At 29.8% G+C, this 26,909-nt stretch overlaps 1 protein-coding gene across 1 annotated transcript in view; it reads left to right on the forward strand.

Annotated features, from left to right (window-relative positions):
• LOC126741436 (lachesin-like) overlaps positions 1-14,405 on the forward strand; it is a 270,892-nt gene extending 256,487 nt beyond the window's left edge. Inside the window, exon 7 of the mRNA XM_050447841.1 lies at positions 13,793-14,405. Within this exon, the coding sequence (XP_050303798.1) occupies positions 13,793-14,085 (293 nt within the window). The 3' untranslated portion in view covers positions 14,086-14,405. The remainder of the gene's footprint in view (positions 1-13,792) is intronic.
• The last annotated feature ends 12,504 nt before the right edge of the window (positions 14,406-26,909 follow it).

Genomic DNA, 26,909 nt, shown 5'->3' on the forward strand with positions numbered 1-26,909 from the left:
TTTTACAGTTGACCATCAATGCTACTCTTATGAAGTACAGGAAAATTCAATTAAAAAGATTGAAGAACCCGATTATGTGTGGCATCATGAAGAAGCGGATACGAGAATCATTTTTCATGCTTCTAAAGTAGCACCAGAGTCAAGAATTTTGATAAAGGCCTCTGATACTGATGTGTTGATAATTTTGCTGGGAAATATCGACAAAATTCAACAATCACAAATTTGGCTGGCTAATGCAAAACAAACAAAACATCAGCACCTGGAGTGCATTAATTGCACCGCATTAGCAGAGAAGTTGGGGCACACATTATGCAAAAGCCTCCCAGCTTTTCATACATTTACGGGATGCGATTACACAGCAGCATTTTATAATAAACGAAAAAAAAAACCCTTCAAATTATTTTCTAAAAACGAGAAATATCAAATGGTTTTTGCATCATTAACTGATAAAGTGGATATTTTTATTAATGAAAAGATGAACACCGTTCAAGAATTCACGGCAAGCATATATGGCATTAAGAACTGCAATAGTGTTGATGAAGCAAGACATCGAATTTTTTTGAAAAATTATTCTTTAAAAGATGATAATGAGCAGTTCTTAAAAAAAATTTAAAAAGTTTCGATTCAAACAGTATACGTTTTTCGCAAGCAACCCTATGCCATATTGTTTGCAATAAAATTAACTTTAATTTAATGTAATGTTTTATTGCGTAACTCGATAGGTGCAAATTACTATTACGAATCACCTCCGCGCACCTGGCTGCATAGTAGTTGCACAAGAAAAAAGAAGGCAACCCAGTGGATGCATATTTCACAAGTTACGTACTTTCGATTAGTACACAATTTAATGCGTAACAGAATGAGTGCAATGTTTAAAAAAAATTAATTTTTAATCATTAATTATTAATATTTTGCACAAAATTTCTCAGGCAACCTTTGCGGAATATATTTTAAAATATACGACATTTTATGAAAACATACGTTTCACCCCGTTATGGCGTTAACGTTATGGGCGAAGGTCGTAATATGGTGAGATCTTAGACTATCTTGTTTTAACGTATGATTTTAATGCACGCTGGTGCTGACTAAACGGTAGCGCCGACTTGAAATTTTCAAGGATTACGCACGTTGCTGCTTTATTATGTTTACTTATATAAATTATGAAGTAATTAATGTATACCTATGAACCTATGTGATATGTAGGCATTTTGTTTCAAATAGTTTACTATTTATTAAGAAAAAAAACCATATTCAAAGCATTACTGCAGACTGAGAAACAAAAAGAGATAATTAATTAGGGGGTACAAAATTACAATTGTTAGCAACGTCTTATGTTTACGTGACCTAAATACATGACAAATCGGTTTCGGGAATTAGGTTTAGTTTTAAGTTAGTTGAACGTTGTACTATTGTACTATACGTCGTCGTAACACTGCGAATTAGTTTGCGTTCTACGTCAGTTATTTTTTTATGCAATATGAATTTTGTGTCAGATTTGTTAATAAATCCATTTTTCCGGCCTTCTTTGGAAGAAAAAATTAGAATTAAGGAACTCGGTAGACCTACACCAAACATTAAAATAACACAGGAGGCGAAAAGTAAAATTTTGAAAATTATGGTAAAACCTTTCCAGAAGCAAAACTTGTGTCGGCAGTGAATCGTTATTCATGTTTAAACAAAAATAAACTTAAAACTGAACTAATGGGTATTTATGAAAGACCATATTTTAGACAGTTTTCAAGTCTCCTCTCACTATTAAATTTTATTTATGATAACAACTTAGATGATTCATTTAGTGAAGTAATGACCTTAGTTTTAATAATAGTTATAACACCAATATCCACTGCAGAAGCAGAACGTTGCTTCTAAACTTTAAAGCGGATAAAAACATTTCTGCGAAACACTATGTCACAAGACCGACTTAATGCTCTGGCAATGCTTCCAGTAGAAAGAGAGCTAATTCATTCTGTTGAAAATTTTAATGTAAAAGTTGTAGAAAAATTTATTAGCAAAAAAATAGGCGATTGGAGTTTATATATAAAAAATAATATTAAAGGTTCTTTAAATGATTCATTTTAAATCCTTGTTTTGTTAGTTAATAATTTTTATTTTTTGCAATCTGTATATAGATTGACCCTATACATACAGATCCAATTTGTGTATTTAGTTTTTATTGATCAACATTTATTTATTTGTCAAAATGTAAACTTTCAATAAATAATAAACTAATAAAAGATTTTTTCCTGTAATTTTATATCGAGTTTTATTTTGAATAAGATGTTTATTCAAGTTTCCGCCATACAATAATATATATTTACACCCGGAAATTATGCCAGAACCATGCAAATAAATATATATAGTAACTCAGAGCTAATTTTTATTCATATTATTTAATGCAGCACACAGCACAAAATAGTCACGAGCCGCCACTGATTCACGGCCCTATATTCTTCCCAGTACTACCAAGCTTTTTCCAGGAGTGGTAGCCGGTTTAGTCTTATACATGAAGCTTAGAAGCACCCAGCAAGCTTGCGCCCCATAAAGCTGACTAGTTGAAATATTCCTGGTTTCTTGGGTCTTTCAAAGGCTTAGAGCATTGACGTTTACGGTGCTGCTTCTGGTTACAATTCCAACATCGGAATGATTTTTTTGGTTTTCTAGTTAACAATGACTCAATTTTCTTCATGCGGTCTGCGAGATCACTTTCCGAAGTTCTGATTTGTCTTATATGTGTCAGCCTTTTAGTTGCTTTAAAAGCTACCTCATAGTCCATAAGGCCAAAGCTTTAATGATGAGCCATCCTTAGAACATAGTTAGTATCTAGATCTGGAACCTCTTCAATAAAACAATTTATAAAAAATTGTTTCTGAAACTCTGTGGGGGCTGAAGGGTAAGCCAGATTAACTAATCGAGCAACATCGACCTCAATCTATTGGAAATTTTCCTTGGGTTGTTGTCTTCTAGATTTGAATTGGGCCTAGTATATCTTTGGCTTTACCATAGGATTCACCGCATCTCATTCCTAAGATACGCACCAGTACGTCAAAATTGAACTGATCCTCAGATGGCACCATACTTAGGATTTCTGTAGCTTCTCTTCTAAGGCATACTTGACTATTTTTTTTTTACTATCCCAGCGATTTCCCCTAGCAGCGGCCTCAAACTGATTTAAGTAGGTACTCCATGCTTCTTTGGCGTCGAATTTTGGTGGCTTCACTTCTATCATTGGTTGCATTCTCGAATTCAGATAAAGAGGGCACACGTTAATCTCATCTCTAGTTTTGACACTTTTTTTAAACTTGCCCTATTTATTTGCACTGTTATTTCCAAGTTAGTCGTTAATTGTTTCTGTTTCATATCCAAATCGTCTCAAGTCCTTCAAATAATCCTCAGTAATCTTGTTCCTCTTGTTATCTGTCTCATTAATCCTGCTCTTTTTTCAGATCATCATTTAAATGTCTTAACTCTTCTTTCATGGTCTTTATAAGGTGTTCTTGTTTTCTATCTCGATTGTCATTTTCTTTTTTTAGGACATATTTCATGGTCCTAATCAGGTCTTCATTTTTATTTCTTCGCGTCGGATTTAGTCGTCTTTAATACATCTTTCCATTTCTTGTATCGTTCCTCTTATTCTTCCGAATATTTACGATCTCGTTCTTGTTATTTATGGTTTTGTTCTTCTTGTTCTTCTCTTTGTTTTTTTTCTCGTCCTTCATGTTGCCGGTCTCATTCTCCTTGTTCTTTCTTCTGTTTATTCTTGTTCTACTTGCTGCTGCTCGTCAAACTTCCTTTATAGCGGTTCCATTATTTTTTCGGTTTGCATATTGGCCTGAATTAAGAAGTTAAGCCTTAGAGGGTTCCACTAAAATGGGCTTCCAAATCCTTTACTTGTGACACCAATTGTAACGTAATTTAGAAACACACATTCATTTTCAACGTCAAAAACTCCAACCTTACTCGCGTTGATTGTCGTTTAATTGTTTCGGAGGTAAAAACTGATTAAACAAATAAAACTGAATGAATTGTCGCGAAATGCAGTCCCATTTAAAGACCCATATAACAATTTAGAAATGTTCAGCATTTTCTAAATTTTAACATTGTTTTAAAATCACTTTATAATTAAAATAGTTTAATATCCCTTTATTTTGAGGATGTATGTATTTATTTTCTCTGCTGGTTTAACAGAGACGTGCCACGACAAGATACACCTACAAAAACTAACGTACTATAGTCTCTTTTAAAAAGGTATCTATACTTTGTAATAAAATCATATCAACTATTGGGTACAGGGTGACCCGCAAAGCCACGCATTTTCTGTTTTCATTTAGGTTTTTAATAATTTCCAAAGTCTCAAGTGGCATTAGTTGTACTGCAATTCTCTTTTAACCCAAAAATCATAAAGGATTTTCAACGTTTAATAAAAATTACTAAGTTTACAACTAAAACTATTAAGGGCTGCTTGAGTAAATCTAGAACTACCTAATTTAAAAGTTAAATTTGCAATGTGGGAATTAAAACATATGCTTTAAATTTATTAATTGGTTTTATGGAAATATCATCAATCCATGCGCCAAGTTGTTTTTCAAGAAATGTATGTATCTCCCGCTCTGTGGTTGGGCCTACATACAGAGACACGATATTTAATTTGCTTTTATATATATTAGTATTCTTTTGTTGTATCTTTTTGGCACTTTTAATTCCAATATTTACGAAATATTGATTGCAGTGGTTAGCCATTTTTAGGGTGTCAAAAGGAATGTCATCTGCGCCATTTATGGAGAAATTTATGTAATATTTGTATTTAGTCTCTAATGTAGGAGTATGATTTTTTTTAGTTATGAAGTTTTTTTAACTTATCTTTATGCTTAGTACAATTCATAAGCCCATTACTAATCCAAACCTATATTTTTTTATTATTTTGAAAATTAGTTCTACGTACCATTGCAGCTGTTTTTTTTTACGTAATTATTATTGGTCGCTTCACAGGAGTCAGAATAATTAATAATTTCTATATACGTTTTTTCTTTAAGCATATTATAATCTACATAAGTATAATAATTATAAAAATGTTCGGAAAATGCATACAAAAATTACCATTTGAAAAAAAGGTTACTCTCATTGTGATGCCTCCTATATATGCTAAGTTATCTTCCTAATCTAGATCTGGAAGAGATCTATATTTTTAATTTAGCTTACTTTTTGGTAGAAGGGCGCACTTTTTTTCTCTTACATTGTTTTATTTCTTCAATTATTTCTACACGCGGCGGTATGTAGGCAGATTGTGAGCCCTTTAGTCCTTAAGATTTCTTTCTTCAAAGCTGTTGATACAAATTTTAACATAGGATTTTAAACTCGTTAGTCCAACCCAATAATTTAAGTTCAAGAATTATTTAGGGTTTTATTAACCAACATTTATTCAGGCTTAAAATTCTTCAAACTACAAAAAAATTATAAATTAATTATTAGCACCCTTGAAACTTGTACCCTACTTGTTACACCTACCCCGGGAAAAAATGAAAAATGTTAATAAATACTAAAAACTACATTGCTTGATAGTTACATTGTATAAAAATGTCAACTCTATGATTCCTGTCTAACTCTTAATCGGCAGGCCTTTTTCTAATACGGATGTCGCTTAATCTTAAGCTTTCGAGTTTGCTTTTATGTATTCGCGAAGTTGGTGGGACGTCATCTGCTAAAATAATACTCATGATTAGCATAAGCTGTCTCTTGTGTCCGCACATAAATGTCAATGAAAAGGATAAGTAGGGCCATTTATAGTAAGCCAGGAGATGTGTCAATTTACCTAAAGTTGTGTTATTTGAGCCAGTTTATGTTACGTAATATTGATATAGAAGATATATCGATCTTACTTATATTTCATATAGAATAGTGCAAGTTGATTTTTATAGCTGATATTTTGATAGGATTCAATATTATACTTTGCTGGTACTCTAGTGTCACCAATGAAGGCTGTACAAAAGGGTTGAAGTTGCATGATAATATTTACATTGGTAATACTAGAGGATAACATTCTTCCTATATATTTAGTAGTGATTGGTAGTGAGTCAAACAGGGAAATTACTATACATTTTTCATCTATTTTTTACAAGTTATAACCTTTGTCTATCATAATTTTGTACGTTGGTGGAAGTAGTTGGGCATTCTGTTTCAAGAGTTCGTTTCAAGATTACGTATCGGTTAGATAGAGAATTAGTAGATTTTTTGACTTCGGCCTAATCTTTTACTATTTCTAATGCAAAAGTACATAAAGCATCGAATCATCATCTTGCGCAATATATTTTTGTGTTAATGAAATGATATGGTGAAATCCGCTTCTGCTTATAGCTAGCTTATATAAGTATAGAATAAAGATATTATAGCCACCATTCTTAAGTCATATTGGATTGCTTTAAGTTCAATTATGTCAAGATATTAAATGATTAGAGAAATAGATGGTAAAGGTAAGGGATTGGTAAAGGTGAGATTTTTTTTTTATTGTTTAGAGATTTTATCAGTAGGGTTCGTGATGTAGTCTCTAATATCATTAGCATTTTTGTAATATCTTTGTTTGTCTATTTATAATTTTTGTAATATTGAATTAAGACTCTAAAGTAGAACTACATAAGTAGTTCCAAATATTTGATTTTTTAATCTTTTTAAGGGTCAAGGTTTTTATTCAATTTTCAGCTTTCGAATTTTTTTTCGACACCATTTTTAAAGTCATAGTTTCATCGTTTTGATAGGTGTTCATGGTACCTTACCTTTGCTTTCCCTTTTTAATTTTAATTCTTTGGGGTGCTTATTTACATTATTGGTCCATTCGATTACTAAGATCTCAAGCGCATTTAGATAGATCAATTCATTGATCTCTAAATAATCAATCAATCTAATTATATTAGAAATTTAAATATTTCTTTTGGTTGTATAAGGGTTCAACGGATCGGCGTCAATAAGTTTTTTACGAGTATGTTTGTGACAGATTACCCCATAGGGTACTACTTAAAACGGATATGCATTGAGGTTTCGGAGAGTTGCCTGACATTTTTCAACAGATCCATTTGAGCGATCCATTAACAAGGTCGACTAACGAACCTCAAGCGAGCGTTCGAATTCATCAATTGACTTAGAATTTGGTTTTTCACTATTAAGCTTTCCAGATAAGGTCAAAGATGATTTTTTAAAAATAAGCTAGAATAGATTTCAAGTGGTTTATTAAAATCGTGTTTGAACCTAATTTTAGCGTTTTCTGCGAGTCTAGTTTTTAAAACATAATTTGTTTATAATTTTTGATATCACTATCTAGTAGCGAGTCGTATAGTGCTATAGTGTATAATATTTATTTAGTTAATATTTCAGAACTATTCATTTAAGTAAAATCTGTATTGTTGTGACGAATTCATAATGAGTTACTTATTATATTGGGTATTACGTCACTTATAGCAAAAATCAATTTAAAAATTTTTATCTCACACGTTCAACAATTGAAAAGAAGAAGAAAATATATTACTCTTATTCACGTATTTAAAAGAAATATAAACTTAAATCTGTAACGATACCGTTCGATATACTTAATTTAATTTAAGTTCAATAAGTTTTAAATACAATAATTTACTTGAGGTATAATAGATTTTTTATATACCTAGGAGCTGAGGTTCAATCTATTAATCTCTGAGCTCGTTTCTTCTTTTCAATATCCTACCGAACTTTGTTATGAATATTATAATTAAAAAACGATAAAAAACAACAAGAAGACCTACTTTTGTTAAAAATACCTAATTTAAACCAACGTTTCGGTAGTTATATCTACTACCGTTATCAAGGTAATTAAAGTAAAATTAAATTAAATTAAAAATAAAATATACTTATTTTCAAATTTTCAGTAATGCAGTCTCATCAAAATTTCTTCCTAATTCGAAAATACTTTATATACTTTTTTATATGATTTGACGGTTTATTAATAGTTTGACAAACTATTTTGAAAGATAACAAAAATTTCAAAGGTTACTTTTTTTAAAAATTAAAGGGGTGTGATCTTAATGTAAATTAATCATAAAAATACATGAATATCAAATATTTTAAATCATTAATTAATTTTGAGAATACCCTGATCTACTTCTCTCTTTAGCAAAGGAATCCATGTATTATGAAGATCAACCGAACAAGTAGCTAAGCATTTATCTTCATTTAACATTATAAATGCACTTTCCTTTAGCTTACGTAATTTTGAAATTGGTTCCTTTGCTAAATTTGAGGAAGCATTCCAGTCTATTCTGTGGTTATTGTCGAATGCATGTTGTGTAATTTTTGATTTTTGAAAATCATTGTTTTTTATGTAAGATTTATGTTCATTAATTCTTTTTGGTAATGGTCTACAGGTTTCACCTATGTAAAATTTACCACAAATACAAGGAATTTTATAGATTACATTTTTATTAAATTAATTTTCAGTGAAAGGTTTAGTTTTTGTTAATAAGTATCGTAATGTGTTTTGTGATTTAAAAATAGTTCTTATATTAAATTTTTTAGCAATTCTTTTTATCTTATTAGAAAAACCTGGAATAAATGGTAAAATAAGATTTGTCGTAAAAAGTGGTTGATTCAATTTTATACGTGGATTATCAAACTCTTTAAAGCAATTTTCTAAAAATTCTTTGGGATAATTATTTTGAATTAGGATAATTTTAATAAAATCTTTTTCAGTTGTTAAATATTGATTATTACAAATAATGTGTGCACGATCATATAAACTTTTTACCACTCCTTTTTTTACCATTATTGGATGATTGGAATTAAAATTAAGATATCTATTGGTATGAGTTGGTTTACGGTAAATTCTAGTTTCAAAATTTTGTAAATCCTTTTTAATTAAAATATCAAGAAAAGGAAGCTGATCATCAGCCTCCTTTTCAAGAGTAAATTTTATAGTAGATTCTTTTGAGTTAATGTAATTTAAAAAATTTATAAGATCTATTTCGTTATGGTGATATATTGACAAAATATCATCAATATATCGCCACCATATTTTAGGTTTTTTATCAAATGTATTAATAATTTCAGATTCAAAATTTTCCATAAATATATTACTTAAAATTGGTGAAAGAGGAGAACCCATAGCCATACCAAAGTTTTGTTGATAAAATTCATTATTGTATTGAAAATAAGTAGTTTTTACACAATAGGTTAAAAGTTCTAAAATTGTATTAACGCTTAGTGTTGTATGTTCTGCCAAATTATTATCATTCTCTAATTTATTTTTAACAATATTTAAAGTTTTGTCAACAGGAACATTAGTAAAAAGACTTACAACATCAAAACTTACCAATAGATCATGAGGGTTAAAAGAAATTGTAGAAAGTTTTTCTAAAAAGTGTTGAGAATTTTTAATGTAAGAATCAGAATTATTAGTGTATGGAGTTAAGATATTTAAAAGATATTTTGCAAGAGGATGAGTAGGTGAATTTATGCTACTTACTATAGGTCTTAAAGGAACATTTATTTTATGTATTTTTGGTAAACCACAAAAATGTGGTGATTTACTATTATGTGGAGTTAATTTAAATTTAAAAATAAATTAAATTTATTTAAAACTTATTGAACTTAAATTAAATTAAGTATATCAAACGGTATCGTTACAGATTTAAGTTCATATTTCTTTTAAATACGTAAATAAGTCTATTTTATTCTTCTTTTCAATTGTTGAGCGTGTGAGATAAAAATTTCTAAATTGATTTTTGCTATAAGTGACGTAATACCCAATATAATAAGTAACGCAGAACTATTCATAATTAGAATTACTCCTGCAGCAGTGTTTCAATCGAATTTTTCTGAAATTTCTATTTCTACTTCTAAAACTTTATTTTTCTATTTCTACTTTACGATTCTGAGGTTTTAATTTTGCACTACCTAATCTTTTGTTTAAAATAATTTGTTTATAATTTTTATTATCACTATCTAGTAGCGAATCGTATAGTTCTATAGTGTATATTATTGCATAACTATTCATAATTAAAAGTAATTTTTCAGCAGTGTTTAAATCGGATTTTTCAAAAAATTTTATTGGAATTGGATTCCTTGTTGCTTCTGAACCTAGCGAATTGAGATTAAAATCTACTTCATGATTTTGAGGTTTTAATTTTGCACTATCTAATTTTTGTTTAAAATATTATAAATTGCACTAAGATATCTTTTAACTTCAATTACACACAATTTTATCTTCTCTAATAAGTTGGGTTCATGAGGTTCCCTTTTATATTTTTCCCTATGTTGACTAAATTCTGATTTAAGTTTATCTAGTTTAACTAATTTACATTTTAGTACCTTGATATTCTTTCTTCTTTCTATGCTTTTTTCTCGTTCTTCAAGTCTTTATTTATTACTCTTAGCTCTAATAACTATATAATTTCAGCTACATTCATTAGTTACATTTATTCCTTTGACAAGTCAGGGCATCTTGGCTTGAGCCAACACTGGCTGGTTTCATTCATCATTCGTTTGACTAGCACTATTTCTCACTTGGGCAATTATTATCTCTTCCTTACTTTGAGTAATCCTCATTTTTAGATTTACTTTTATTAGACGCCATTGTTATAATTCTTAAGGCAGGGTCGCCATGTGATAACTTAGTTGTATTATTAATAGTCTCTTTGGGAAACATTTAATAAAAGAGTTTTTTTCTTTAAGGACTAAATTAATCTATATTAAAAATAATCGCTTAAAAGTAACAAAAACAGTTTCGACACTAATTTGCATAGTAGACACAAAACGCTACGCAATCAGGTGAATAGCTGACATGAATCCTCATGAACCTATATTTATTTTGTTATAATTGTTTAAATATTTAAATTATTTATAGTCAATAAGGATACTGCATAAAGGTAATATAAAATTGTTTTACTTTGTGTTATCTTTACTTATGATCAATAAATAAACAATTTAAAAGTGCGATCATCTCGGGAACCATTACAGGCAAAACGAAACGTTATCCATAGAAAAGGGGGATATATCTTGTTTTATTCAAGGGATTCGGGTCGCATTGCAAATACGCTCTTTGTCGGTTTACCGCCTTTTTATGACCTGTTTATGGTCAGATTGGATGGCTACCTTGAGGGATCAGCTTCGTATATGAACAGTTTCCTTTTCTTTGCCAATTTTGGTGTATCTAGTGGCGGATGTAAGAAAATGTAATCTTGTTTTTGTAAAAAGTTTCGCAAATTTTCTTTTGTAAAACTTGAAAAAGGTTCGAAGTTGTATTTCGATAAAAATATTTATTTTCCTTTTATTAATAATTAATTATAATTATATATGACCATATATCCATATATTTTGGCTCATGTATCTTGGCGCAATCTATTTAAAAACAATTTCTCTACTGTCGGTACACGTCTTAGGCAAGTAATTTTTATTAGTGTCCAAACTATTCTATCCTTATGGTGGATATCCATATGGATAGAATATTTTTAAAAATCACAAATAATCAAAAACTTAAAATTATGCAATCAATAAATATACCTAGCGATATAAAATAGCGATCCCTTCTGTTAGTTCGACTAGCATCTAGCGCATAAATAATTTCTTATTGATATATATGATAGAATTCCTTTCACTTTAATATTAAATAATGAAATAAAGGCAGCTTTGTTTTAGCAAAATAAATTTAATGCAAATAGAAAAATAAGTGTTGCAATATAAGCAACTAAGAGCATAAATCTCTGAAAAGTGCAATGTCTTTATTTTCTTAATATTTTAATAAAAATAGATTTACAAAATCCTGAAACATAAATTTTACTGAAAACTAATTCACACTCAAATAATGAATAAATAATAAAAATTAATAATTTGCTTATTACTATAGAATAACCCAGAATCATTTTTGAACAATTTTAAAAGTGTTTGATATAAAACAAAATCTGTGTAAAAAACAAAATCAACAAAAACACTTTTTACCGAAAATTTTTAATCTTATCATTTATACCTGTTTTTTTTAATATAAAATTAAAGGATTTGGTAACAAAATAATAAAATTTAGGTATAATAATTTATCTAACATCTATTTTTAAATAGTAGGTTAACAACTATATCTTAAATAAAAAAAACTAATTTTTCTAATGGATAGAATATAAGGATTTTGATCTAAATCCTCAATTAAATTCCTTGAGGTCGTGTTAAATAGATATGATAGTGCTCTGTGTTATATATAGACGGGATTTACAGGTGAAAATCATTTAAAAGCGCAGGACAGAAAGGCACTTGAGTCGGATCTTCAATTTTTCCTGTTACTGGCAAAAGGCTGTAGTATATAAAACAAATCATAATATTGCGGAAATAAACGTAGCACATGAGGCGGCCGGGTATATGATGCCAGATTTCTGCCATTTGGCGATCTCTACGTTCAATTGGGATAAGGGGAAAGTAGAAGAAGCGCAATCGATTTTTTTAACTTGTGATTTAGGATATTTTCACACCGAAGACCCCTATGGGCCAGCCGGTATGTTTTCTATTATTGAATTCTGTTGGGATCATAATTTGACTTATTTGGGAAAACGTAATTATTGCACTTTCTTTTTTACCCTTAAAAAAGTTTTTACTTTAGAGATTTTTAATACTCCCAGGATAGAAAGAGAGTTTAAAAGAGTGATTTTTAGTGATTTAGTTTATTTTATTGATCTGAATTGATTAGTATTTAAGAATAAACAAAAATCTGAAACAAGCCTTTATGATAATATATCAAGGATTTTACGATATTTAATTTTCATTTATTTGTACCGTAAAAACAGTAGTAAATTAAACTATCAAAACTTTAGTTGAAGGTGTATTTTAAAATTATATTATTGATTATATGATTTAAAAGAAATATATTCTTTAGTTATATTTTAAATTTTACAACATTATACAAATTTGAAGTTTTTTGATCGACGTTTACATTACTTACAATTTTCTATGAAGAAATTTACATAAATGCCTCTTTACAAAAAGTAGCCTATTTTGTATAACATATTCCATCATATTATATGTATAATTATTTAAAAAAAAAGTGTGTAAAACCATAATGTGTTTTACTTAATATCTAATTTCACTCCCAGGAAATCAGCACTACATAAAAAAAGTTAAACTGACTCGTTGAAGACTAAAGAATAAGATATAATATAAAATAACTAAATATGAAAACTCGTTTGATTGCAAAAATACTAACGGCATCTTAATACAATTAATTCGGCAATTGGATTTTTTTTTCTTGTCGTTTTTGACAGAATTCTGAATTTGATTTTCTGGATAAACTATGCAGAAAAATGTATAGAACAAGAATATAAGTAATTACAATTTTTACAATTTCTCTTCTGGAAGCGAAGCTTTGTATAGCTTTACTAGCAGCGGGAAAAAGGTTAGAGCGCGGTCACAGCAAAAAAATATTTTAAACAAATTTATTACAATTGAATAATTCCAAAGTTCCAAAACCTAATGTGTTCTATGTTTAAATGGGTATATCTTTTATAGAGAGATAACATTACTTAAAGAGGGCTTATTAAAATATCTTTCCTTCAGATTTTGTTTATAGTGTTTTATTTACTTACAGAGAAAAAATACAAAAAAACTAAATAAAATGTAAATTATGTCTGTATTCTTCTATAGTTAATAATTTAATTTTTAATACAATTATATTTTTAGCAAGTAAAATATATAAAGTTGAATTCAATATGTGTTTGCGCAATTTTTGTGATGCCAAAATTAACTAAAATTCTTTAGTTGACTTAGTTGACTAATAAAATGAATGCTAAAGTTTATTTTTTTTTAGAAATTCCTGGGCCGACAAGATCGTCCTATACAGTTTCTCTAGATGAAGAGGACTACAATGATCAAGTGGGTTCAGCAGAAAGAGCAGATCAATATGACGATATTTCAAGTAATTCTTTAGATAAACATAGGTTCTCTACAATAGAACCCAATGGTCGAAAAAATATTCAACCTCCTGAGCGTAGCAATCATGTAGACAGCGTGGACATCAAGAGTAGTAATAGTAGTATTAAATTACAAAGCTTAAGACTTTTCCTTGTAGTGATCTTTTTTGATTTCTTCAAATTATTTTAAACTAGCTCCTAGCTTTTTTGACAATAACATAATGAGATTTATCAAAAATGTTTATATACTGCATAACGCATAATATAAAGCAGCTTCTAGAGTATGCATCTTAACGTATACATTAAGATATTTTATATTTCGAAATATTAATACTTTTTCGCAACCATTATGTTTTTATTAGGATTTGATAAACCATAACTGAATTGAAATTAAGCAGTTTAATTAACAATCTTATAAAATAATATGTTAAGGCAAAAATGTATTGTACTATAAAATCATTTAGTTTATATAATAATATATTTATGCGTGGTTTATTTAATCAGCGTATTAAGCTTAAGCTTAATTTTTATAATTTATATTTGTTTTTTAAAAATTAACAAGAGTTTCATTCTTTTTGTTTCTATGCCATAAATTAACTAGTAATATATTTGTCGAGTATATGTCTGTCTATATGTATGGTTTTATATTTATTATTTTTTGTTTAATATTTCATCTTTTATTTAATATTCTCTTAAAGTATTTATTTGCATTATGTGCAATAATATTTACATCAACTAAATTTGAAGCTTTGTCAAGATATTCTATAAATCCATTTTCTTTATCTTATGAATTATTTACTCTTCATTTTACCATTGATCCGAACCTTTTTCAATTGGATATTTTATATATTTTAAATAGGAAAAAATTATATGTTTTAGTATTTATTATCTTATGTTTGCTTATAAATGTAAATATAGATTTCGGAATTAATTTATTTCATTTGTAGATTTTATATGTAAATTGTGTGAATTATGGTAAAATATATTTGTTGTTTGTCTTTAAATAAAACATATGTATTTTATTTCATTAGTTATGACAAAGAATGTTAACTAATAATCTATGTAATACAGATGACCTACATTGATAAGTCACGTTAAGCCTGCACAATTCGCAAGCACTATAGTGGTAATATTAGAAACTACACTAATATTCTTTTATAGAAAAAAATCTATAAAAATGTTTAAATATTTTACAACCAAATCTTCACAACATATTGTCAAATAACCTTGTTAAAATAACTGATTAAAACATTATTTGCATTTTAATGTACAGGGTGTCCCAAATTCGAGGGTGACCATTGGGATCTCGGAAACCGTAAGAGTTATAGGGTCGGTTAAATGGAGGCAAAGTTGCGCAATTTGGAGCTTAATAAAATGACGTTTAAGAATTTTTAAAATACCGAATACTTCCAGAGATATCCAAAAAAAAACCAAAATTTATCAAAATCGTTTTTACCTTCTACCGACTTTATTTAAAGAGATATCGGAAAACTAGAAACAGTTTTTCATTGTCCACTTTTTATGTCCTACAACATGACGAAAAAAAAAATAATTCCACGTTTCGATCATCATCAACTTTATTTTTTCTAATTGGCGCCATAATGGATTTTCTCATTTGTAAAACGTATTTTTAATTGCCTTTAAAATGAGGTATCACACTTGCATGTCCAATTAGTCCTAGTACTTCCCATAAGAATTCCATGAGTGCAAAAGAGAAAGATATATCAATGGAATTTCCAAATAAATTGATTTTATATAAACTGAAGCTATAAAATACTCTGTATTTGATATAGTTTTTTTAAACCAATTTAATGAAAATGTAATCTTTCATTTTATTAAGTTTAATCGGCTAATGTCGTTTTGTCATAGCCTACTATAGAAATTTAAAAAAATCAAAATATTAGGTTAGGAAATTAGGGATTTATTAAGATTTTTATTAGTTAAAGGAAAACAAAAAAAAATTAAACATTCCTTAATATCAAAAAGCAGCAAAATGTCTCCTTTTAAGACCGATAGAATAATTTGAAAATGCTTGGAACATTTTCGTTGCTTTGACCGATGAGGAACAATTATTGTAAGCCAACTCTGAGTTTCAAATTCGGTAAGTACATAATATTTTTAAATTATATCTAGTAAGGTTTTACTTAAATTATATAAATTAAGATCAACTAATAAAACTAGAGCCGGTAGATAAGAAATATATATTTTAGAGCAATTTTTTAAAATGTTACTACTTTAGAGCAAGCAGTTATCTGAGAACTTTATATAAAACATGCAGCAATAATAATTTTCTTAAACAAAAGTATTTGTAACTCAGTTCATTAGCCGTATATAGAAAACCGAACATAGCATTTTTCTGAAAATTTACGGCGTTGGTGCTTATATGAAAAAATGGCAACACCTTTGATTTATGAAATGGAAGACTTTATTATTAGATTTAGAAGAATTGATTATTAGATATTCTGCCTACACAAAATACTTTGTTAGCTACACGAAAAAGTAACAAAAACTAGTTATTTATCTAACAAGTGTTTAAAATGATCCTTGTTTTATGAATGGGAAATTTGTCGCATGAGCCGTAGGCGAATGCAACAATTTCCATGAATATAACACGTCTAACATAAAAAAAATCTACAACCGAAGAAAACATAAAAAAAAGAAAAAATACCAAATTATTTTACACACTAGGGCGTAAAAAATTTGTTTAAACCATCAAAAAAATTGTTGACAAATTATAAATTACATGTCAAAAAAACTATTATTTTTTACGCACTAGTGGGTAAAAAGTGAAACTTCATAAACCCTGGGACATGTGTAAAGTAAGTACGTTATATTAGTAAAGTGCATTACATGCACAGTAGTAGGAAAAAGTATTATTATAGGAAATTTTTGAAATGACTACCATTATTCTCTAAACATTCATAAAATCGTTTTGTGATGAATATATTTATCGCTCTTCTAATTTTGCTTTCATCTAGCATCAAAAGAACTCGCTGACGTAGGGGTGTCAGATTTGGTGATCTTGCCGGCCAATCCCATGGTCCCATACGCCTAAACCATCTAACATCAAACACATCGTACAGTTCTTTTATTACATTGCCTCCACAATGAGGCGAGGCTCCTTCAAGTGGAAATCAACAAGTAAGAAAATTATGAAATGGCAGATTTTCCAAAAAATTACAACACTTCTTAAAATTTGGAAGAATTTAGTAGTTTATCATAAATTAATTTTTACATGATTATCTTATAAAAGGCAAAATACATTAAAACTTAATTTTTTCTGAAAACCCATTTCTTTTGTCGCATACGAATTTAAATCTACCAAAAATTAATATTTCTTCTATTGACAATTACCTCCATGGAAAATTTTGCTTCGTCGGTCTTAGAAAGTTAGCGTCTTTATCAATATAGATCAAAATGTTTTCTCAGAATTCTATTATTCTGTCATAGTATTGTAGTTTTAAAGCCTAAAGTTTAGCGAACTTGAATGAATGCATTTTATGATTGGAAAATATTCTTTGAATTGAATAGTAAGATAAATCTTAATCATTCTTGTCACTTTTTCCAATTGAAGCTTGTGAATATGCAGTCAACTATGCCAACGCATTAATAGTATTATCTTCTTCATTGGTTTATTAATTCAAGTTTTAATTGAGAGCCATAATTAACAAAATTATTTTGTAATTTGACAAACTTTCGCCGATTCATTGTTGGTAGATCTCGATACATTTCGTTAAAGTTCTTGATATTATTTGATTACATTATCCATGGAAAATAGACAGCCCCATCAAAATCTCATTTGAGTAGTTAATATATTTTATTTTAGACTTTTTAACCATAAAACACAATGGTAATATCTTAACTTAATTTGTCACTGTCATTTATTGAACCACTGTGACATTTTCATGCCTAACTAAGTAATTTAAAAAATAAAATGTTTAAAACTATCAATTTTCATGAAAATAAGTATTTATTTCTAAAACACGGCTACTTAGGTATACTATAGAAATTTGTTATATTAAATTAAAGATATTTTAACTGCCCAGTAGAATATAAACTAAAATATAGGGTATTCCAAATTAAAAAAATTAACTTGTCACCATTTTGCTAAATGAAAGTATGCGAAGTTAATCAGGATGGTCTCTTAAAGTGATGTTATAAATGAAATTGTCGAAACAGTGGGCTGTCAAGGCAGTTGTGCATATAGGTCTCCTGATAAACCCGTCATGCCCCACCGGGGGTTACCAGAGCCCAACGGCCTTAGAAAAATCAATAAGGCTCTCTAGTCTGAAGGTCTTAAAGTCACTTGGTACACTGAAAGTGTTACCCAAGTATTTGAACCTGGCGCGCGTAAGTGCGTGCCCAGCACTTGGTCAACGGTTTCATCCTCCTCACAGCACCATCGGCATTCCGAGTTGTCCGCAATACCGATGGTATGGAGATGGCTTCTTAAGTGCCAGTGACCGGTTAAAAGACCTGTCACTAGCCGAATTTCGCGTCTTTTTAGGCGTAGTAGATTTTTGGTGAGACATGTTTTTATATTATACCAGGGGACTCAGTCCATTTTCGGTGGGTCCACTTGTCCAGCAGACCCTTCATTGACGCGACCGCTACGCATTTGGCGATACCAATTATGGGTTCCGGCTCCATCGGCACATTCGCGGATCCCAGTCTGGCAAGAAAGTCCGCTTCCTCATTACCTGCATGGCCTGCGTGGCCAGGTATCCAGACGAGCTGTACCCTGCAGCTAACCTGCACCAGTTTTTTCAGGACTTTTATGCACTCTAGTACAAGCCTTAGCCTTAATGGCAGCTCTGCAGTCCGAGCATATTGATACGATATTGCGGTGTCCGCAGCTTAGGATTTTCTGTCCACATTTTAATACAGCAATGCAGGTCTGTTAGAATGCTGCCACTCCTCTCTGCTAAAATCTGAAATTTTTAGGGACTTAAATAAATGAGAAACAAACAATAAATTATCTTATAATTTTACCAAGAAACAAGCAATTTTTTTCTCGAAAACCGCTAGAGATAGGCATATGAAAGTAGTACTGGACGAATTTCGTCACAACTGTCCCACTTTTTTTCTCCCTTTGACATAACCCCAGCTTTTAAGATCAATAATACATTAAACAAACATCTAATTAGAACTAAAGATAAACTACCCCCGCTATCTTCTCCGGGAGCCAGTATGGTAGGAAGATTTCTGCTAGGGTTAGTGCACAGAAGGCCCAATACAATAAATTTAAAAATACCGATATCACAGTCACCAGATCGGATTTTGCTAATTACCTCCTCGACTCCAGACATAATTTTCCTGATAGCCAAAATATAAAAATTCTTTATCAGTGCAATAAAAGTAAAAAACTAGACTTGCTGGAGACAATGGAAATTAGTAAAGCTTTTAAAAGCCTAGATCTATCTTGTGTTAATGAAAGGTTTGTATTTAATGGCCACCTAGTTTTTAATAACCTTAAATAATTCTAGATTTTTAAATGATACTTAGATTTCTGAAATGTATAAGGTGATTTGATTGTTTAGTTAAGTTCTTTGTACATAAATAGTGCCATTTTATTGTAAGCTTTATTTATTTATATGTTAGGTGTTTTGTGTATGTTATGGTGAGTTTTTGTTAAATTTTCTTTTTTTCGGGTTACATCATCTTAATTATTATTTAGGTCTGATGATGCTCTAGTCGAGCGAAACATGTAACCTTTGTCATTTTATTAAATGTTTCTGTGATGCTGTAGATTTTGTGTTTTTACCTTTTATAAAAGTGTATGACAAGCAACTTTGGGATAATGAATGCATTTTTCGAGTTTTATAGGAAAGTATAACAAAATACTCAAAATAAAGCAAGGAATCAAAATATCTAGAAATGTATAATGTTTTATTTAAAAAAAAGGTGTTTCCATTTTCCTATATAAGGGGCAACGCTGCAGTGCTAAAAATATTTTAGACTGATAGCCTTGGCTGGGATTCTAAAATCAGGGCTCGATCTCGATACAATCACGACTTCGAATTCGATCGCGACTCACTGGTGACGAGAAGGGTGATTCTAATTTTCAATCGTCGACTAAACTCGTTTTATTGAATTTGATTTTCTTGGTATATATTTGTTATTTTCCCTAATATTTGACAGATGGAAACGTCATTTGTCTTTTCTATTGATAAACACTAAAAATTTTTGGTGTTATTTTGTTCATTTTTTTCGCCTTCATGTTTTTTTATTTGAATATCAATCTGCGGCATAAAATCTTGACATACTAAAACTGTCCAATCAATGGTAACTCTACTTCCTCTGCTTCTATTATTAACAGAAGGTTGTGGAAAATAGAGTCGAATTAGATCAATGAGTTGTTGTGTTTAAGAAAGCTTCTTGATATACTAATGAAAACCTGGTATGACTTTTGATAAACAATCAATGAAACAAATACGTTTAAAAAAGAACGCTTACACATTATGCACGTATTAAATAAGGAAGAAGCTATATTGTCTGGTACATACGATATACCCAAGCGTATCGTCGACAAATTATTAGAAATTAGGCTATCCGCCAAACACTCACGATTGAAAATTTTATTTAGAATTATTCATATCGAGTAATCGTGTCAAATCGTAATTTTACACTCCCAGTACTTGTCTGTTACCCTGGCTACCAAATTTTAGGAAAAATGCTATGTTCCGTTTTTCATATACGGCTAACGTTCCATCGGTCATCAATCACCCTGTTGTATTATAAACCAATTTACATGCTTGACCAATATTTTTTATTATACCATTAAGAGAAAATCCTCACAGTTAATTTCAACGGTTCTTCTTATTATAAAAAAGGAAAAAAAAATTGGCCCATTACGCGATTTGCCAGATGGCAAGCTAAGCTATTCATCTCTCGGTGCGGCACGGCAGTAGCAGATGCATTTAAAACTGGACCCTTTTCTGTTCTTCCTGGGCAATTAAAGCCTTTATAAAATTTGAAAAAGACTTTTAATTGTAAACGGAATCAGGCTATTACAGAAAAATTATCCACATTATTTGGAATAGCTATTAGAGCTTGTATAATGCAGATATTTTAGAAAGACATTAATTATTTAATTTATATTTAGGCAGTGTTTAAATTAACGTAGGTTTATTACTAAGATCGCCGATTTCCTTCCAAGGAATCACCAAGTCTTTGGATATTACTAAAATAAATAATATATTATTTATTGTAATCTATTCTTTTCGTTTTTTTTCTTTTGTAAAATGACCAGCTGGGTGGAAAAAAACCACCAGATGTAGGCCGCACTTACAGTCCCTAGAGAGAGCCGATAAGGAATAAGGACAACAGTCTTTTTCCTACGGGTCGGGCAATATTTAAAACTGACTAGTCTGTTACAAATCTTTTATATTTAATAAATGACAGGTTATTCTTTATTCGGTAGTTTGGACATTTTAGCCTATCGTTTATAGAGCAGCGGTGAGATTGACGTATGTGCCTAGTACTTTTACGGATATTTGTGTTGTGTAAAAGTGCAATTGGATAGTAGTTGTGAATGGCTAAACCTAAAAGCTGTAAGAGTAGCATATCAAATTTAAGACATTTAAATGCATAAATATTGATATTAAGTATTGGTCAATTTGCACGATAAAATAAAACAAAAACTCTTGTTAAAATACGACAAAAAACCCACATGTGTTTTCGTTCTTTACGAACGTTACGGGTACCTGGCTCAGGGTAAAAATAAGAAAAGTCAAGTTTTATGACTGTGTATCTAAACAGGGGAATTCAAGTGTTTACCTACGGATTTAGTTTTGGCTGAAATATTTTTGCTTCAATATTTGAACGTATTTTAATTTAAGGATATTGTAATGGACCGTTTGGAAATAATGCACTGGAGCACTTTTTATATATTTATTAAAGTTAAAACTATAAACAAGATTTTAAACTGTTACGGAGTTCTTACTGTAAGTGTTTTGCTCTTCCTTCTGTCGTACAATATATTCTCGTTTTATCAATAGGTACTAATAATTATAACAATAATATCTTAATTGAACATCCAAAATCCAACTTCTATTATGAGAAAGTAAATAACTTTCTTAGAGTGACAAAACAACTTAATTACCTCTCATCTTCTTACAAATTAATATTTAACTATTATACAAAGAATGGTTTTATTGAGTCGAAGATAACATTACGATGGGAAAAATACATAATAAAGTAATTAGCTAATCTATAAGAACGAAACAAATATATTAAGTTTTATCCTTAATACAAAACAAGATAAAGTATTTACTAATCTATGTGAATGGGAAAATAGGGAAATACAGGGATGTTCAAATAATATGTATGATATGTAGGTCGGCACATTACACCTCCCTCCTTAAAATGAAAGTTGGAGTTTTAACGAGAACTTCTACTTATCTTATAATGATTAACATTATATATTTCTAAGTTAAATAACTAATAAATAAAATTATACACAATAATCGAACTAAATTTAGGAATACAATAATTATAGGTGTTTATTATTGAAAATGCTATAGGTTATCTTTGATTTTCGCTAAACGATTACTACGTCTTCGAGGAGTTTCTTCTTCTCTTATACAAGTTTCACTGGAGCAAGGTTCTCTTTCGTTAAATTCAAGATCAATGTTTTTAGAAATACTTCTTTTGCAAATATTTAAGGTCAGACAATTCGTTAGTTGAGAACATTTGGAGTCAATGCCATGAGAATGTTTTTGATTTGAGGGACAATAACTTCTTAGTTTTTTATATAATTTGTAACCTAAGTATACCAAAACAATTTTAATTAAAGATAGGAAAATAAAAGCTAAATATGTATTATTAGTAACTCGACTCAAGAATGAAATAGTTTCTAATTCTTCCGACATTTCGTCAAGTTGTTTAAGTTTACTGCTAGCAAGATTAAGTGATTCAGAATCAAGAGTTTTTATATAAGGATTATATATCTGGAACAAAAGCGTGTTTTAATTTATTTACGTGAACTTTAGATTTCCTATTTTTTATTTGAATGGTAGCATTAACAGGTGGATTTATTTCTACTATCTTATAGGGTCCATTGTAATTTGGAGTTAATTTTTTAGATCTGCCTAATTTTACTTTTTCATTTAATAAATATACAAGATCGCCTACATTAAAATCAACATTATTAACTTTTTTGTCGTAATATAATTTATTTTTTTCTTTACTTTCTATAGCATGTTTTCTGGCAATTTCATGGGACTTTTGCATTCGAAGTTTAAGTTCATCTAAATAGTCATCATAGGTATATTTAAACTCTAGTTCTTTGGTTATGGAACTCGGGAGATTTGGTTTTGTACCAAAGATCAATTCATGGGGACAATATTTTGTGAAAGTATGAGGAGTCGTATTGTAGGAAAACATAGCACAATCGATCCATTGATCCCAGTCTGTTTGATCAACGCTGATGTAATGTTTCAGGTAATCGGCTAGAGTTGCGTGACTACGTTCAAGAGCTCCATTGCTTTGTGGGTGATAAGTAGTACAATTAATTTGTTGGATTTTGAAATATTTTGCTACTTGACTTAATAGTTTAGACGTGAAATCCTTACCTTGATCCGTAACAATTATTTTGGGAATACCGAATTTGCAAATAAAGTTTTGAATAAATTTTTCAGCGATGGTTGCAGCTTCATGATTGGGAATAGCATAAGCTTGAGAGAATTTTATGAGATCATCTTGTAGAGTCAAAACATATTTGTTGCCATGCTCGGTCAAAGGTAATGGTCCTACTACGTCTAAAAAGATCTTTTCTAGTGGATGTGAACTAGTGGTTGTTATTTCCATAGGTTTAATTGGTTTTTTCCTAACTAATTTATTTCTTTGACAAGATTCGCAAGTTTGAATAAAGTTTTTTATATCACTTTTCATATTATTCCATCGGTAGGTTTGTTTTATGCGATTATATGTTCTATGGAATCCAGAATGACCTGATGTGGGGTTTGAATGGTTTTCTTGTAATATAATGGGTATGTCGGATTTTTCAGGAGTTTTAAGTATATCGTGATAGATATTAATTTTAATGTTTGTATTTTGAAATATGTGTCGAATCATAACCCTAATTCTATTCCAACTTAATCTATTATAAGAGAATTATATTCTAGGCATGTTAATTTCCGTTACTTTTTGATTTATTAGTTTATTTTTTAATTGAATTAAAATATTAAATACTTCTTCATAAGAAAATTTTTCCCAATAGTTTTCTGTGATAAACCCGTAGAATACAGATATTTTATTTTCTTTAATTTCTATTATTTCTTGATCTTTAGGATTAAAATTTTTAAGTTGCGTTTCGTGTTTAAATTTATGTAATATTTCTTCTTGATAGCTTTCTTTAGGTTGTAGATCACGAGATATAATAGTAAATATGTTGCCAGAGCAGTTTGAAATTTTATCGCTTAATTCTCCTAAATTATTATTTATTATAACTGATTTTTCGAGTTTTTCTGTAAAATGTTTATATGATTCTTGGTTTCGAGTGGCAATTCTAATATTTGAACTATAAGGAACTTACTTATAGGAATTTCTTGATTTGAGGTGGATGAATTGGAAACTACAAGAGGTGGTCGACTCAAACAGTCTGCGTTTTGATTAATTTTTCCCGGTTTATATCTTATTTCATAATCGTATTCCTCTAGAGCTAATCGCCAACGTACTAATCTTGATCCAGGATCTTTAACGTTAAAAAGCCAAGTAAGAGGTTTGTGATCCGTAAAAATAATAAATTTTCGTCCATAAAGGTATGGTCTGAAATGTTTAATGTTCCATACAATGCTTAAGAGTTCGCGTTCCGTTGTACTATAATTCGATTCGGCTGGATTTAGTGTTCGGCTTGCGTATGCTATTGGTAAATCATTAGGTGGTTCTCCTTGTGATAAAACCGATCTATAGCATAATTACTTGCGTCTGTTGTTAAATAAAATGTTTGGGAGAAATCTGGAAACTGGAGAATAGGTTGTGTACATAAAATAGTTTTTAAGGTATCGAAAGCTAATTGTTGTTTATCTGTCCAAATAAATTGTTCGTTTTTCTTGAGTAATTTTGTAAGAGGTTGTGTTATTTTACTAAAATTTTCAATAAACCGTCGGTAATTGCCAGCAACACCAAGAAAGGATTTTATGTCTTTAGCATTTTGGGGAATTGTGAATTCTGAAACTGCTTTGATTTTATTTGGATCTGGTTTTACACCTTAGTCCGTAATTAAATGTCCTAGATACATAACTTCTTTGCGTAAAAACTCACACTTATCTGGTTGAATTTTCAGATTATATTGGGAAAGACGATCGAAGACTTCAATTAACCTTATATTATGATTTTCCAGGGTGTCTGCATGAATAACAATATCGTCAAGGTAGACGAAATATCTATAATTTTGGATTCCTGATAAAACATTGTTCATAAGCCGTTGGAAGGTGGCGGGTGCATTTTTTAAACCAAATGGCATGCGATTAAATTGATAGTGGCCTGATAGAGTGGAGAAGGCAGTTTTATCGGCATCTGCTGCTGACATTTCAATTTGATGGAATCCGGAGGTGAGATCAATAGTGGAAAAATATTTAGAGTGACCTAATTGATCCAAGATGTCTGATATATTTGGAAGAGGATAGGAATCGCCTATTGTGATGTCGTTAAGCTTACGGTAATCGATAACAATTCTCCATTTCTTTTTACCTGAAGCATCTTGCTTCTTGGGAACGACCCAGACTGGTGAATTCCAAGGGGAAGTCGAAGGAGAAATGATATTGTCTTCTAACATTTTTGAAATTTGATTATCAACTTCTTCTCTATGAATTTGCGGATAGCGATAAGATTTTGTATTTATTGGTACATTGGAATTTGTAGGAATATCATGAACAACAGCATTAGTAGAGGATAATCTATCATTTTCCGAATGGAAAATGTGATGATAACTGTGACATATGCGAGTTAAACTTTCTTTTTCTTCTTTATTTAAATGTGAAACGCGTAACAAATTTGAAATTTCCTGGAGACGATGGGCTTCTTGATTTTGATTTGCCGAGGAGAAATATTGTTCAGAGATGTTAAAAACATTAGATTCATTTGATTGAGGAATTTCATCGAGGGTTATAGCGATATTTTTTATTTTAATTGGTCTTTCAGTTGTGTTTAAGATAGAAGTTAAGGCGGTATTATTGGTATTTACTTTTACTAAACTAGGACAAACGTACACACCATCAAGAACAGTTACTTCGGGACATATACCTTCTTTTAATTCGGGATTAATAATATTTATTCTAACAACTGTTTCACAGAGAGGTTTTAAAATATATTCTTCTGTGAAATTAGAATCAAAGTTTATTGGAGGTTCCATTAAAAGATTATCTTGTGAATTTCCTAGATTTTGAAGATAGAATAATGAAGTTTCATCGCTATTGATTTTTAATTTAGAATTTTGATAATCCAACAAAGAATTATATTTTAAGAGAAAATCATTGCCAATTATCCCGTCAAATGAAATTGGAAAATCATCATTTACAGCATGAAATACGTGAAGGTAATCATTGTGACCTATTTTGAGATTAAGATATGAGTAAAATAGTGTCTTATTAGGTTCTAAAATATTGTTATCAGTGCCTTTCAATACAATGGGATTATCAAAGAATTTTTGTAAATTTGAATTTAGTTTGGAGATTTTAATTAAAGAAATATCGGCTCCTGTATCAATAAGGAAATTAAGAGAGTTGTTTTGGAGTTCTGGACATTGAAGAGATACATGAGTAGTGACTTTAGGATTGATTATTGAGATTCGGCCTGAATGTGATGAATGTCCCTCGCAACGGCCGTGGATTGTCGAGGACCGTTGGAGTTTAAAGAAAGATTTGAGATATTTGGGAGACCTTGATTTACGCTAGAACTTTGATTAGTAATTCGATTTTGGTTAAAACCTCTATGTTGATTATTGGAACGAGAATTATTAGAATTATTTGGATTATTATTAAAAAATTGAGTTTGATTTCTCATTTTATTATT

This window comes from Anthonomus grandis, chromosome 10 (assembly GCF_022605725.1).
Source record: "Anthonomus grandis grandis chromosome 10, icAntGran1.3, whole genome shotgun sequence".
Lineage (NCBI taxonomy): Eukaryota > Metazoa > Arthropoda > Insecta > Coleoptera > Curculionidae > Anthonomus > Anthonomus grandis.